General features: G+C 41.7%; 1 protein-coding gene across 1 annotated transcript in view; it reads right to left on the reverse strand.

Annotated features, from left to right (window-relative positions):
- The window catches only part of cfap58 (cilia and flagella associated protein 58), a 370,653-nt gene that overhangs the window by 325,854 nt on the left and 28,642 nt on the right, over positions 1-16,157 (reverse strand). Inside the window, exons 5-6 of the mRNA XM_060898284.1 lie at positions 2,931-3,125; positions 2,353-2,490 (exon numbers count right to left, since the gene is read on the reverse strand). Of these exons, the coding sequence (XP_060754267.1) occupies positions 2,353-2,490; positions 2,931-3,125 (333 nt within the window). The remainder of the gene's footprint in view (positions 1-2,352; positions 2,491-2,930; positions 3,126-16,157) is intronic.

Raw genomic sequence — 16,157 nt, forward strand, 5'->3', positions numbered from 1 at the left:
GGACAAATGTCCTGACATATTCCTTTAGAATTTACTGGGATGATTCAAAATTCATTGTTCCATCAATGATGGCAAGCCGTCCTGGCCCAGATGCAGCAAAACAGGCCCAAACCGTGATACTACCACCACCATGTTTCACGGATGGGATAAGGTTCTTATGCTGGAATGCAGTGTTTTCCTTTCTCCAAACATAACACTTCTCATTTAAACCAAAAAGTTCTATTTTGGTCTCATCCATCCACAAAACATTTTTCCAGTAGCCTTCTGGCTTGTCCATGTGATCTTTAAAAACTGCAGATGAGCAGCAATGCTCTTTTTGGAGAGCAGTGGCTTTCTCCTTGCAACCCTGCCATGCACACCATTGTTGTTCAGTGTTCTCCTGATGGTGGACTCATGACCATTAACTTTAGCCAATATGAGAGAGGCCTTCAGTTGCTTAGAAGTTACCCTGGGGTCCTTTGTGACCTCACCGACTATTACACGCCTTGCTCTTGGAGTGATCTTTGTTGGTCGACCACTCCTGGGGAGGGTAACAATGGTCTTAAATTTCCTCTACTTGTACACAATCTGTCTGACTGTGGATTGGTGGAGTCCAAACTCTTTAGAGATGGTTTTGTAACCTTTTCCAGCCTGATGAGCATCAAGAACGCTTTTTCTGAGGTCCCCAGAAATCTCCTTTATTCGTGCCATGATACACTTTCCACAAACATGTGTTGTGAAGATCAGACTTTGATAGATCCCTGTTCTTTAAATAAAACAGGGTGCCCACTCACACATGATTGTCATCCCATTGATTGAAAACACCTGACTCTAATTTCACCTTCTAATTAACTGCTAATCCTAGAGGTTCACATACTTTTGCCACTCACAGATATGTAATATTGGATCATTTTCCTCAATAAATAAATGACCAAGTATAATATTTTTGTCTCATTTGTTTAACTGGGTTCTCTTTATCTACTTTTAGGACTTGTGTGAAAATCTGATGTTGTTTTAGGTCATATTTATGCAGAAATATAAAAAATTCTAAAGGGTTCACAAACTTTCAAGCACCACTGTAGGCACAGTGTGTGTGTGTATTTTGTACCAGTTAAGCACAGTGTGTGTGTGTGTGTGTGTGTGTGTGTGTGAGTGTTTTGTACCAGTTAGGCACTGTGTGTGTGTGTGTGTGTGTGTGTGTGTGTGAGTGTTTTGTACCAGTTAGGCACAGTGTGTGTGTGTATTTTGTACCAGTTAAGCACAGTGTGTGTGTGTGTGTTTTGTACCAGTTAGGCAGTGTGTGTGTGTGTGTGTGTGTGTGTGTGTGTGTGTGTGTGTGTGTGTGTGTGTGTGTGTAAAACTCTTCCAGCAATAACAGACAAAGACATCAGGAATAATTGATTTAAATAAAACAGTTAACAATAAAATTTGGAAAACACTCTTTTGTGTTCTGTATTAAACTTAACAATCCCCTCTGGATTTAAAACATTATACTGCAGTCAACAGCAGCAATGGAAAGGGAATGGAGCAACATGAAATCACATCTTCTCTATACCAGGCTATATCACACATTATGAAGGTTTTGTTGTTGTTTTTCATAAACATGACTGTTTTACAGGCAGCGGTGACTGAGTGGTTTTGGGCTCTGGGATAATTACCAGCACTGTCAAGCCATGTAGGCGTCAATCCACAAAGAAGTGGATGTCAAGAAGAAAAATTATTTTTTTTTATTTGTTTTTATTCTTTTGACAAGATTTTGGTTTAGTTTTCTGTCTGAAGAGGCCATTCTAGACCAGTTGTTCTCAAAGTCAGGTGTGTGAAGCATAGCTAGGGGTGAAATCACAAGTATACGATCATGAGTTAATATATTTAAAGTCCAAGCACCAAAGTCAACTCAGACACAATGTGTTCTATTGGTGGAAAGTTCAGGAATATAAAGTTCTATCACGTCAAAAAAAAAAAAAAAAAAGTAAGCAATGTTCATGAAATAAATCTGTACTTGGGGGGTCCATGGAATTTGCAGGACAGTTAAAGGGGTTACTGGCTACCGAAATTGTGAGAAACACTAGGAAACCATTTGGATCCCAGCTGGTTTAGAACATTCACTATATATGCTCATTATATCGGGTGTGCCCAAGATGAAAATGCACCATATAGTAATTCTATCATACTATAACTTTTGTTGTTGTTGTTGTTACACTTGTGAAAATCAAAACACACCACTTTCAAGGTTTAGTTCAAGGTAGATCATGGGATGATAAACATTTGAAAATATGAAATATTAAATCAATGTTATGAACGTTTTAAATAGTACATAAACTATGGAATTAATTCTAACAATCCTAGTGTGTGTGTGTGTGTGTGTGTGTGTACCTTCAGTTCAGAGGCTCGTTGGTTATTTTCATAGGTGAGCTGTTCCAAGCTGAGTGAGTTCTGTTCATTCTCCTGCTGGAGTTTAGTGTTGCGCACTTGCAGCTGCTCTAGCTCCTTAGAGACTCTCTCATTTAGAATCTGTCACACACACATGCCACCACAAATTAAATACATGGCTCAGTGGGACAGACTGTGTGTGTGTGTGTGTGTGTGTGTGTGTGTGTGTGTGTGTGTGTGTGTGTGTGTGTGTATTAGTGTAAGAATGTGTCAGCGTTTCTGCGATCATTTTTATGTCCATGTGGAAGGGAAGTCTGTAAACATTTGTGAGTAATTGGTTGTGTGTGTGTGTGTGTGTGTGTGTGTGTGTGTGTGCGTGCGTGTGTGTGTATGTAGCCCAAAAAGGGCTAAATATCCTTATAGTATTAGAATAGTGTCAGATGTCTTCACAATCATCTCATCCTTCACTCCAGTTAAGTCACCAGATCATTTTATTTCTCATTTCCAAAAACTTCACATTTAATTCATAATTCATGAGCAGCGAGTGAGTAATAATGAAAGTATTCTAATCAGGGATTCACCTTTTGCTCGTGGAGCTGCTGTTCCATCCTCTGCTGCTCATCATTGCCACGCTGGCACTGAGCGTTTAGCGATTTAAGTTCCAGTTGCTGGGCTTCAACATCTGCATGAAGCTGCTTCAGTTCCTTCTCCAGTTTCTCTTTCTGACGGGTTTCCCTCGAGCACTCGTTCTGACGCATCTGGATGTCCTGCTGCAGCTGGAATAAAGTGTATGCACAGCTGCTGGGTGATTGTTTTTGGTCAAAATGATCAATTTCATTTATATTGGCTAATAAATTATTCAACTCGTAATCATATAAAAAGGAAAGATAATGAAACTTTTAAGTGAAATAATATGAGTATGGATTTCCCAGAATAACACTTTACTGTAGTTAAAGTGTACGTAATGCCTTATTGTAATGCTTTAAAATGAATATACATCATTAGTAATGACCAAAATGAGTTAATAAAGTGCGGGGGGTAATAATATAAATTATTTGTTACTTTATTATCAAGCACAAAACTATTGATAAATTACAGCGTCCAGATCCCGGAAAAAGGCAGCCTTGCATCAGGGCTAATCTCACATGACATCACATGTGGAACCTCGGTTATCTGGGTAATTTCTGTTCATCTGACTCCTGCTTGTTTACTCGTTGAAATTGGATATTGTTGATGGAATCTTACAAAAATAACAACGGGAAAGCACCGAGTTGTGTTTGGATGTTCAAATTCATCTACAACAGGACGTTCAGTTCATGAATTTCTGAGAAATGACACTAATCTAAAGCGACAGTGGGTGAGGTTTGTGCAAACGAAGCGGGCAGATTTTGTGTCGCCTACTAATAATAAATCTGATTCATCAAGTGTTCATCACCACCAGAACGACCACATGGGAATTACTGGAGCAAAAAAGAAATCCATCCATTATCTGGAGCTGCTTATCCTGTGCAGGGTCGCTGGAGCCTATCCCAGCTGACTATGGGCGAGAGGCAGGGTACACCCTGGACAAGTCGCCAGATCATCACAGGGCTGACACATAGAGACAAACAACTATTTACACTCACATTCACACCTACGGTCAATTTAGAGTCACCAGTTAACCTAACCTGCATGTCTTTAGACTATGGGGGAAACCGGAGCACCCGGAGGAAACCCACGCAGACATGGGGAGAACATACGTACAAACTCCACACAGAAAGGCCCCTGTCGGCCGCTGGGCTCAAACCCAGAACCTTCTTGCTGTGAGGTGACAGTGCTAACCACTACACCACCATCATACCTAAAAAGAAAGAAACCCATTTACTGTATTTAATAAATTACATTTGATCTGACATTTGGACAGTTCGTTGATTCCCCTGTTATTGCCCACTTCATATTTTCTTTCAGTAATTACAGTGAATAAGTGTACATTTTAAAGATTATATTTCTGCATTTATTGAGGTACATGTAAATATTTTCCCTATATTTTGCAGTGGCCAGCTTAGAATAAAAATCCACAAACCAATCTGTGTTTCCAGTTCTCTCTGGCTGGTGGTGCGCTATCGGCGGGGAGTGGGACTGTCGTGAACTGAGTGAAGCGGCATCTGTTTCTCGTCTTGAGGGCTCGAAAAAAAACATTTACTCCAGAATATCCTTGATAATCTTCTGCCCCTTCATCCGACATATAAGAATCCCAATCACTATCAGAATTCTCTCCAAAACGTGATTCCATATCAAGACTGGTCTAATCACTGCTGCACAGAGGAATGAAATTGATACCGGGATTTTTGTTACACGTGTGACATCACACACCCCTTCGGGATCTTCCAGATCAGTGTCAGCAGATTCCGTGAAAATCAGCTGATCTTATTGATTTTTCATCAATTTATGGCCTTTTGGATCAGCTATGGTTTGAAAACACATGGTCAATCAATATAATGATTGTTGCTTTGTACAAGGAAAAAAGTGGGGTTTAGGGACATTACATTCACTTTAAAGTGCATATCACTGGTAAATTCAGGAGCAAGATCAATGTAATTCTCTTATTTTATATTAAACTTTGGTCAAATATCTGTAACATTCTGCATTGTCTGCAATTTTTTTACTTTGCGCAATACCAGAAAAATTCAATTGAAATCAAGCCATTTGAGGTGAATTGGTCCGCCTCTGAAAAAAATTGCCGTTTGGATTTCCAGGGAAACATTGATTTTCGTGACGTCGCGTGCGGGACGCCTCCTTCTGAATCCTACGTCAGTGCTGGTTTGTTTATGAGAAAACGACCTGGTGGTTTTCTGCAAATTTCTTCAGCGTTATCGCGTAATTATTAAAATGGTTAACAGATGTATCATAGGAGGGTGTAGCAATACCAATCTTGATGGGATTAGTACTCATCGTTTTCCAAAAGACCGGATAATGAGAGAGAAATGGAAGCGCTTGGTCTACACAGGCTGTGCACTGAAACCATGCAAGCTTGCGCAGCCTGCTGGCGTTTCCGCAGGTGACGTCACGAATCTGGCTCCAGACTCCCCTGGGATTTTTCCAGACGCGTTTTGTTATTTTATTTTTTTCTGCTGTAGACAGATGACCTTGTGCAAAATAACCCTTCTGGATGAGTGTGTAAAGGGACATACTTTCATATAAAAAAAAACATGAAATTGGTCCAGGATATGCACTTTAACCAAATTATCAGCTGCCATTTTGTCTCCTGGCCAACAACGGGCCAAACATTTGATTGAAAGGTCAAAGACGATTCCATGAAAAGGTTAACCGTTCCGTGGGGAAAAAAAAGTTGCGTGCACACAAATATAACTGTTGTGAAAATGTTCACTTAGGTCGATATTTTGTTGTATGTAACCACTCTGGTTAAATTTTATAGATGATTGCACTCTTTTTACATCCTATACAGAAACAACGCATATCAAATGGCTGTATTATACTGTTACAAGAAGGGGATAAATGGACTACAGTTTTCATTTGGCATTTATCAGTCCCAGATTGACGAGGGAATGATAGAGCAATGTGTATGATCAGCTTGCATTAACAGCACAACTCCATAAATTCATAAGCCTCTTGTTTAACCAACTTTTAGCAACCTTTAAATCCACTTTCACACTTGCAACAGTGAAACTTTAGCCATTCTGTAGAGTAATTTTGAAACAAAATGCAAAGCTCAAAAAGCTCAAAATGCTTTTTTGTGTCTTCAGATTTTTTTGTCACATGCATATGTGGGTGTGGAAAAATAGCATACTTCATCTGAATTTTTGGACAAAATATGCGCACAAAATCATGCAGAACATTAAATACACTCACCGGCCACTTTGCTAGGAACACCCATACACCTGCTGTTTTATGCAGTTATCTACAACCCCAATTCCAAAAAAGTTGGGACAAAGTACAAATTGTAAATAAAAACGGAATGCAATGATGTGGAAGTTTCAAAATTCCATATTTTATTCAGAATAGAACATAGATGACATATCAAATGTTTAAACTGAGAAAATGTATCATTTAAAGAGAAAAATTAGGTGATTTTAAATTTCATGACAAATCTCAAAAAAGTTGGGACAAGGCCATGTTTACCACTGTGAGACATCCCCTTTTCTCTTTACAACAGTCTGTAAACATCTGGGGACTGAGGAGACAAGTTGCTCAAGTTTAGGGATAGGAATGTTAACCCATTCTTGTCTAATGTAGGATTCTAGTTGCTCAACTGTCTTAGGTCTTTTTTGTCGTATCTTCTGTTTTATGATGCGCCAAATGTTTTCTATGGGTGAAAGATCTGGACTGCAGGCTGGCCAGTTCAGTATCCGGACCCTTCTTCTACGCAGCCATGATGTTGTAATTGATGCATTATGTGGTTTGGCATTGTCATGTTGGAAAATGCAAGGTCTTCCCTGAAAGAGACATCGTCTGGATGGGAGCATATGTTGCTCTAGAACCTGGATATACCTTTCAACATTGATGGTGTCTTTCCAGATGTGTAAGCTGCCCATGCCACATGCACTAATGCAATCCCATACCATCAGAGATGCAGGCTTCTGAACTGAGCGCTGATAACAACTTGGGTCGTCCTTCTCCTCTTTAGTCCGAATGACACGGCGTCCCTGATTTCCATAAAGAACTTCAAATTTTGATTCATCTGACCACAGAACAGTTTTCCACTTTGCCACAGTCCATTGTAAATGAGCCTTGGCCCAGAGAAGACGTCTGCGCTTCTGGATCATGTTTAGATACGGCTTCTTCTTTGAACTATAGAGTTTTAGCTGGCAACGGCGGATGGCACGGTGAATTGTGTTCACAGATAACGTTCTCTGGAAATATTCCTGAGCCCATTTTGTGATTTTCCAATACAGAAGCATGCCTGTATGTGATGCAGTGCCGTCTAAGGGCCCGAAGATCACGGGCACCCAGTATGGTTTCCCGGCCTTGACCCTTACGCACAGAGATTCTTCCAGATTCTCTGAATCTTTTGATGATATTATGCACTGTAGATGATGATATGTTCAAACTCTTTGCAATTTTACACTGTCGAACTCCTTTCTGATATTGCTCCACTATTTGTCGGCGCAGAATTAGGGGGATTGGTGATCCTCTTCCCATCTTTACTTCTGAGAGCCGCTGCCACTCCAAGAAGCTCTTTTTATACCCAGTCATGTTAATGACCTATTGCCAATTGACCTAATGAGTTGCAATTTGGTCCTCCAGCTGTTCCTTTTTTGTACCTTTAACTTTTCCAGCCTCTTATTGCCCCTGTCCCAACTTTGAGATGTGTTGCTGTCATGAAATTTCAAATGAGCCAATATTTGGCACGAAATTTCAAAATGTCTCACTTTTGACATTTGATATGTTGTCTATGTTCTATTGTGAATACAATATCAGTTTTTGAGATTTGTAAATTATTGCATTCCATTTTTATTTACAATTTGTACTTTGTCCCAACTTTTTTGGAATCGGGGTTGTAATCAGCCAATCCCTTGACAGCAGCACAATGCATAAAATCATGCAGAAATAAATCAAGAGCTTTGGTTTATGTTCACTTCAAACATCAGAATGGGAAAAATTGTGATCTGTGACTTTTTTTTTATTGTGGCATGGGTGTTGGTGCCAGATGGACTGGTTTGAGTATTTCCAAAACTCCTGGGCTTTTCACACATAACAGTTTCTAGAGTTTACACAGAATGGTGCGAAAAACAAAAAACTAAGCAAGCGACAATTCTGTGGGTGGAAATGCCTTGTTGATAAGAGAGGTCAGAGGAAAATGGCCAGATTGGTTCAAGCTACCAGGAAGGATATAGCAACTCATAGCAACTCTTTACAACTGTGGTGAGCAGAAAAGCATCTCAGCATGCAACAGCAGAAGATCACATTGGGTTCCACTCCTTCAGCCAAGAACAGGAATCTTAGAATCAAGAACAAGTTTCCCAACAATTTATTTTGTTGGGAAAATGATGCCCTGACCAATCAAATGAGGGCTCCAGTGGGTTCCACTGATGTCACACAATATAACAACATGCAGACAAATGGTAAAATGGGTGAGCAGCACAGGTGAGGAGCCAGGATGCCCAAGAGAGCCTCAAAGTCCACCACAGTCATCTTGAAATATTGTCTGAACCCGTTGTGGTACAGTTTCAACTTTTGAACGAGACTACTAATTTCTTCCTGTTGGCATCACTTTTTCAACAACAGGTATACCCAAATCTTTCTCTTTCTTGAGAGAATGTGTATTATTATTATTATTATTATTATTATCATCATCATCATCATCATCATCATATCCACATTCACTGGATATGAGCAACTGCACACTCTGATTGGCTACTCTACTACTAGGCTATCAGCTCATATACCATGAGTAGAGAAAACAAAATGGCGGAGTGTGTTGCTGAATCAACAGAGGACGAAATAAAAGCTCTACTCGAAAACAAAACCCCAAAAAATACAAAAAAAAGCAGCAAAATATGGAATGAAAGTATTTGATGGTAAGAACGGGTTTTTTTGAAGAATTATTATTATAGCATTTTTCACAAATTGCTACTGTCATTTTGTTGATTTGTTTACATTCTAAGCAGAAATGATTTTGTCAGACATTTTGTATAAATTTTTTATTTATTGAATTTGCAAAAAAAATAAATAAAAATGCTCTGTTTCTCAAAATCTGGTGAATGTGGACAGAATAAAACAGCTATTCCACTCAATCTCGTCATGCGTGGCTTATACGGTATCAGCTCATGTATAAATCGATTTCATGGAATAACTCTTAATTGTCTTCATCACTACTATATGACTCCATCATTCACTCGGGACACAACTGACAGTTGTGGCAATGAAATGAGCATGAAATGGAACGTAAAATATTTCAAAATTTGCACTTGACTCAGTTTGCATACTCTGTTTGCAAAAATTTTGCACACAAATTTTTCGCATTTTTGCATTGCAAATTCGTTCCGTATCTGGTGTGTAAAGGCCTGAAGACCCAAGCAAAAAAAGTATGCATTTATACTTTTTTTTTGTTTCTTTCAAAAATACGTAAAGAATAAAAAAGCCATGCTGTTATCGGAAATTAATTGACAGCAGGTTGATTTATTTTCCAATAACAATAAACACTTTCTGAAGTGTTTTATTCCTCTTATACTTGAGCAGTTTGACAATGCAACAAACATTTTATTTATTCAATGTTATCAGTTTATTGTTAGGTTTAATGGTGTGAAAAGAAGTCTGTGAAACAAGTTACTTCCTGTTAACACTTACATTATTCTTGGGTTTCAGTCGCATGACTTTTCTTAGCAGTTTTACCAGAAGTGAAACAGCTGGTGGTCTAGCAAACCAAAATGGCTGCCGTAGTGCAAACAACTAGCGATAACTTATCAGAGTACGCTCGTAATCTAGAAGCCACTGCTGGCTTTAGATATATTCAGAAGATTGCTATGTGCAATGGAATCGACCCCTACAGTCTGGGAAAGAAGGATTCGTCATACGATCTCGAAAACTACCCTTCAGTCGAGTTTCCCGACATCTCGAACTATCTGGTGTTGCAGACGTCCTTCTACACCGCAAAACAGATGGCAGTGTGGAAGAGTATGGAGGCTTATAACTTTTTTGTATGTGGCTGGGTAAAGGACCTCGGTATCAAGTCGCTGCCCAATGAATCCTGTATTGTTTTTGCCCGTGTAAGTATGTTTTTTAAAAAGCATTTTATTCGCGTCTTTACAACGAAGCGCTGCAAGTTGAAGTGTAAACAAACAACAGTTCGCTTGATTCTCACTTGTGTTGGCTCTTATCTCTCAGGTAAATCATTCACAAAGATCAGAAACCCCTTTAAAGACCTGGATCTTAGTTAAACAAGACGGAGAAGTGATCACGGTGCATTGTAACTGTATGGCTGGGGAAGAATTTTGTCACAACCTTCATGCATATGGGCTTTGTGAGGAGTAAACAAAGAAACAGCTGGGGACTTTAGCACTTTGTGACTAAAAAAAGTACCATAAAATAATGACACATAGCAAGAAAAGTACTTGGAAAACACTAAGGACGTAGCTGAGAGGGAGATACAAACCTTTCACCAAGTGATCACTGCAAACTCGAGCATGCTTCGACTCGGTTCCCTTCGATTTCAGTGGGAGGTTCAAAAGCCACCTTTCTCGACGCCTTTTTGTGAAATCCTGTGTTCGTTCACCCTTTTTTATTAGTTCACGGGGAACCCTGAAGAAACTTTTATCAGTTTCACGGTTTGATCGATTCGAACAACCTTAAACAACGCAAGCGTAAGGCATTTTTCATGCGAGCAATGCACCTTCTCCGTACAAACGCTTTGTCAACTGAGCTTTGGTAGACCACCAGCTAAAAAGTTTTGAATAACTAATGAAGCGGATGTGACGTCACGCGAAACCCAAGAATAACAGATATAAATAATCATTACCAAGAAACGACAAAGTCTTCTGTCCTGATGACTTTCCTGTGTCTGAAAATGTAACAGAACAGCTTTACCTCTGACGCTGGAGACTCCTTGCACAAATGTAAGATACATTTCTATTTACAGAAAATGTCCCCAAATCAACAACTGTGTATTTTTAATGAATTCATGGGAAGAGAATGCCACATAGATAATTCCCAGTGAATTAGATGTTACTATAGAAATGATAAAGTATTAGAAAGAGTACATTAATATAAACTACAACCCCGATTCCAAAAAAGTTGGGACAAAGTACAAATTGTAAATAAAAACGGAATGCAATGATGTGGAAGTTTCAAAATTCCATATTTTATTCAGAATAGAGCATAGATGACATATCAAATGTTTAAACTGAGAAAATGTATCATTTAAAGAGAAAAATTAGGTGATTTTAAATTTCATAACAACACACCTCAAAAAAGTTGGGAGAAGGCCATGTTTACCACTGTGAGACATCCCCTTTTCTCTTTACAACAGTCTGTAAACGTCTGGGGACTGAGGAGACAAGTTGCTCAAGTTTAGGGATAGGAATGTTAACCCATTCTTGTCTAATGTAGGATTCTAGTTGCTAAACTGTCTTAGGTCTTTTTTGCTGTATCTTCCGTTTTATGATGCGCCAAATGTTTTCTATGGGTGAAAGATCTGGACTGCAGGCTGGCCAGTTCAGTACCCGGACCCTTCTTCTATGCAGCCATGATGCTGTAATTGATGCAGTATGTGGTTTGGCATTGTCATGTTGGAAAATGCAAGGTCTTCCCTGAAAGAGATGTTGTCTGGATGGGAGCATATGTTGCTCTAGAACCTGGATATACCTTTCAGCATTGATGGTGTCTTTCCAGATGTGTAAGCTGCCCATGCCACACGCACTAATGCAACCCCATACCATCAGAGATGCAGGCTTCTGAACTGAGCGCTGATAACAACTTGGGTCGTCCTTTTCCTCTTTAGTCCGAATGACACGGCGTCCCTGATTTCCATAAAGAACTTCAAATTTTGATTTGTCTGACCACAGAACAGTTTTCCGCTTTGCCACAGTCCATTTTAGATGAGCCTTGGCCCAGAGAAGATGTCCGCGCTTCTGGATCATGTTTAGATACGGCTTCTTCTTTGAACTATAGAGTTTTAGCTGGCAACGGCGGATGGCACGGTGAATTGTGTTCACAGATAATGTTCTCTGGAAATATTCCTGAGCCCATTTTGTGATTTCCAATACAGAAGCATGCCTGTATATGATGCCGTGCCGTCTAAGAGCCTGAAGATCACGGGCACCCAGTATGGTTTTCCCGCCTTGACCCTTACGCACAGAGATTCTTCCAGATTCTCTGAATCTTTTGATGATATTATGCACTGTAGATGATATGTTCAAACTCTTTGCAATTTTACACTGTCTGTCAAGTGTATGTGAGCATCATGGGTTTCCCACACTTGAAAGGGAAGGACTCGGACACAGGATTCCACTCGTCTTGTGTTTTTATTGATTTTCAGTGGAGCTGACGTTGTAGTAGAAAGTTGACATGTAACAGAATTGTGGTAGTAGTAGAAGTATAGTAGAGTTTTTCGGAAGAAGAAGTAGAAGGTGAAAAACCTTTAAACATACAAACATAAAATTAAAATGATTCATTATTTACACTCAGCATGTATGAATAAATGTCTGTTTTTCCACAACAAAGCCCAAGTTAATTAGGCAACAAGGTAAGTATAAGGCAAGTATATTAACCATTTTTAATCATTCAGGCAATAAAGGTAAGTATTTTTAGCCATTATTTAATCACTCTGGTCAATATGTTACTGAACAAACATTCAACCAGGTCAATATTTCACTAACCAAACATAAATGAACAGAAAACCAGTTCTCAACTAAGAACCATTTACTTCTAACCATTTTAACCATTAGCCCTTTAACAGGTAGTTTGTGCACTTTAACTGAAGATATTTTATTGCACGCCACTGAGAAAGGAAACTGATGAAATTAAACTGATGTAATGAAACGAAGGACACACATTAGCAACTACCAGCAAGCTATAAGTTTACTAAACATGGAAACATGCAGACGCCAGAGACTCTGCCTGACTGCATTGGCGATTGAGAAGTTTAAACCATTAAACCAAACACAGGTAAGAAACAAACATTTCTCATGCCCGCGGATTACTGCGAGCGCAGCGTTTGCATTTGCAGATAAAGTTCAGTAGGCTTACCGGTAGCCTTTTGTCGTCCTTTTTTCCCCCCGATGTGCTGTAAAGTTTGCGTTAGTAGCGAATTCTCTTTGCAACTGCTGTGCTGTTGCTTCGTTTCGTTACAAACTGAACGACTGAATGCCAACTCCGCCTATTTTTCTAGAAAGATCGCTGCCTTGCTAATTAGCGTTGTGATTGGCTTCACCTGTTCAGCGTAGTGTGCCGCCAAGCCATGCACCGGCAGTGTAGCACTGCGATTCAGCATAGCAGGGAGTAGGGGAGGCAGCTGTCAATCATGTGAGCCTGCGTTCAGACACTCCTCGCGGCAAGTCGCCGCGACACCTCCCACTCGATCTTGGCGTGGCGTGACACAGGAAGATTGCACCCATCAGGCAAGCTGGTCTCTGCTGATTTGTTCCTCCACTGGGAGGAGGACGATGAGGCGTCGCACATCCAGATGCAGTGTGGTACCCTGCGGGTCCCAGGACTTTTTGGTTGGTTTTGGAGTCTTCACCTGAGCACGTACCCCTGGGGGGACTTTCACATGGACATCCCGGACAATGCCTTTGGAGTCAGCATTCGCGCTGACCACTCTTGCAAGCTTGAATTGCCCCCTCAGTGCATTTTGGTCGCAGAGCCACACTATGTCTCCTACAGCAACATTTCTTTTTGCAGTGTGCCACTTGCTGTGGATGAACAGGTTCAGGCCTGCAAGTTGGCTCCAGGACCTCCAGAAGTGGCTAACTTGTGTTTGCATTTCTTGCAGTCTCTTGAAGGTATTGCCTCCCACTTTGCTTCATCTCCCCTCTTGGCATGCAAAAATTTCTTAGCCGCCCTCCAAGTCCATGCAACTGTCCCGACCAGCCGTCTTAGACAATTGTGCTTCGTTCTGGACTGCAATTGGGCTTTGTGCCTTCAGCTGACTTCGGGTGAGTACAGCAGTGAATGTTTTCTTCTGCATTTTTGTGACGTTGTCTCTTGCCTGTGCAGCAACATCTTTCGCTGACTTTTTTGGCCACTCACCCTCAGGAAGCTGAAGGAACCACGGACCTAACTGCCACTTGGATTTCTCGATTAGGTCATCAGGACTGGCCCCTCGGGTGATGATGTCTGCAATGTTCTCAGCACCTGGAATCCACCACCAATCTTGGATGTCAGTGCTGCTCTGGATCTCACCAATTCTGTTTGCGTGGAAGGTTTGGTATCCATAACTTTCACGCTGTATGGCACCCAAGATGGTCTGGCTGTCGATTAGATGATACCACCTCTTGACCTTGATTCGGCAGTGCTTTTGGAAGTAGTTCTTCAGCCGTGCTGCAAAGACTGCTCTGCACATTTCTGCTTTCACAGGGTCACCTTTGTGAACATGCAACCAGCAGGTTTGTCTCCGATGTTGACTCTTGTTATGGCAAATTCTTCGATCTCTGCATCTTCTGTGTCACGCCACAGAAATCTATGCAGGTGGACTTCTCTTTCCTCAAGCCAGACAGAGTTATACATTTTACGGATGTCCCCTAAAGCTGCGAAGACACCAGCACGGAACCTCAGTAGGACACCTCTGATTGGGTTCAGGACGTCAGGGCCTTTGATCAGGATGTCATTTAGGCTGAGGCCACTGTACTTCTGACTGCTGTTCCATACCAGTCTCACTGGGGTGGAGACTGAATGTGGATTTGGGGCTATCAGGTGACTTATATACCACACTGGCCCGGTCCAGCTCTGCAGAACCTCTTTGGACAGCTTCACTGCAGCTCTGCGGCTCACCATTTCATGGACTTGTGAGGCATAGGCCACTTTCCACTCCGGTTCCTTCGCCAGCTGCCTCTCAGTTCTGTGGAACGTGACTTCAACTGCTCTCTTGTTGTTGGGAAGAGATGCTGGGTCTTCTTTCCATGGGTACTTGGCGTGCCAGTGTGGTTCAGGGCTGTGGTGGTCTCCGGACACATAAGTCAAGCCATCCCTCACCATCTCCCTTTCTTCGGCCAGCGTCATTTCTTTCCCACCAGGCTGACAGTTCCCACAGCGACATCCTCCGCATCTCGGTTCACAAGCTGCTCCAATGCTTTCCCATTTCCACCACTTCAGGAAGTCTCTGTTGCTAATGGCTGTGTTGGACTGGGCGCTGGGATGTCTGGGAGACTGGCAGGAGACTGGGACTTTGCAGGTGAGTTCGGTGTATCTGACAGCTGCAGTGCGCATGGATCTTGCGACGCGAGTCTTGGAGGTGTGGGCCGTTAAGGTGACTTCTTCAAAGAGGTCCGGGTGTGTGCCTCCGATGGTCTTGCCAAGTGGGCCATCCCAGAGCACCAGGTCACCGATGGAACGAACCTTCTGGGGTACCAGCTGCCCTTCTTTGTGGCTGATGAGGAGTTGGATCTCCTTTGGTCTTGCCAGATCTTCCAGGGAGATGTCTGAGAAGATTTTCTGCAGTTTTTCTGCCGGGACATGTCTGTGGACTTCTGCTATTTTGTCAAGTCCATAGCAGATGAGTTGGTGTGCTTTGAGTGTCCCTCTTGGGGTGCTGACACATATCTTAAGCAGGTAGCGCTTGGTTGCAACAGACACCTTCATCCCTCCAACGCCATGAACCACCAGTGTAACGTCTTCACTTCTCAGGTTCAACTTGCTTGCAGCTTTGTGCGTTATGTAGTTTATGTCTGATGCCAGGTCGATGAGGGTCCCGACACTCTGTCTGTCATTGGCAGTGACATTGAGGAGCATTAGGATGACTGGGTACTCAGTGAGGCAGTGTTCATCTAGAAGACCTCTCTCAGCAGCACTGGAGTTGAATGCCCTGGACGCTATGTTGCAGAAGGCATCTCGATGCTGCTGTGCCAGCTCTGGTGTGAGTTTGGAGAGGAACTGCTCCTGGGTGTCAGTGAGTCTTCTGCCCTCAGCCCTCACTGGACTGGACTTGGGTGTTCTTCGGGACTGGGGTCTGGCAACTGGACAGAGGAGGTAGTGGTGTTGATCTTTGCATTCTGAATTCCCGCACAGGTAAGTGGTTTTCTTGCAGCTTTCACCAGTGTGGACTTCAAGACATCTTTTGCAGGCACCGAGTTGTTGTGCTGCATCCCTCTTCTCCGATGGCTTTAGGTTGCTTCTAAACTTTCTGCAGAAGTACAGTTTTCTTCTGTGCTTTGGGT

The sequence above is a fragment of the Neoarius graeffei genome, chromosome 18 (assembly GCF_027579695.1).
Source record: "Neoarius graeffei isolate fNeoGra1 chromosome 18, fNeoGra1.pri, whole genome shotgun sequence".
Lineage (NCBI taxonomy): Eukaryota > Metazoa > Chordata > Actinopteri > Siluriformes > Ariidae > Neoarius > Neoarius graeffei.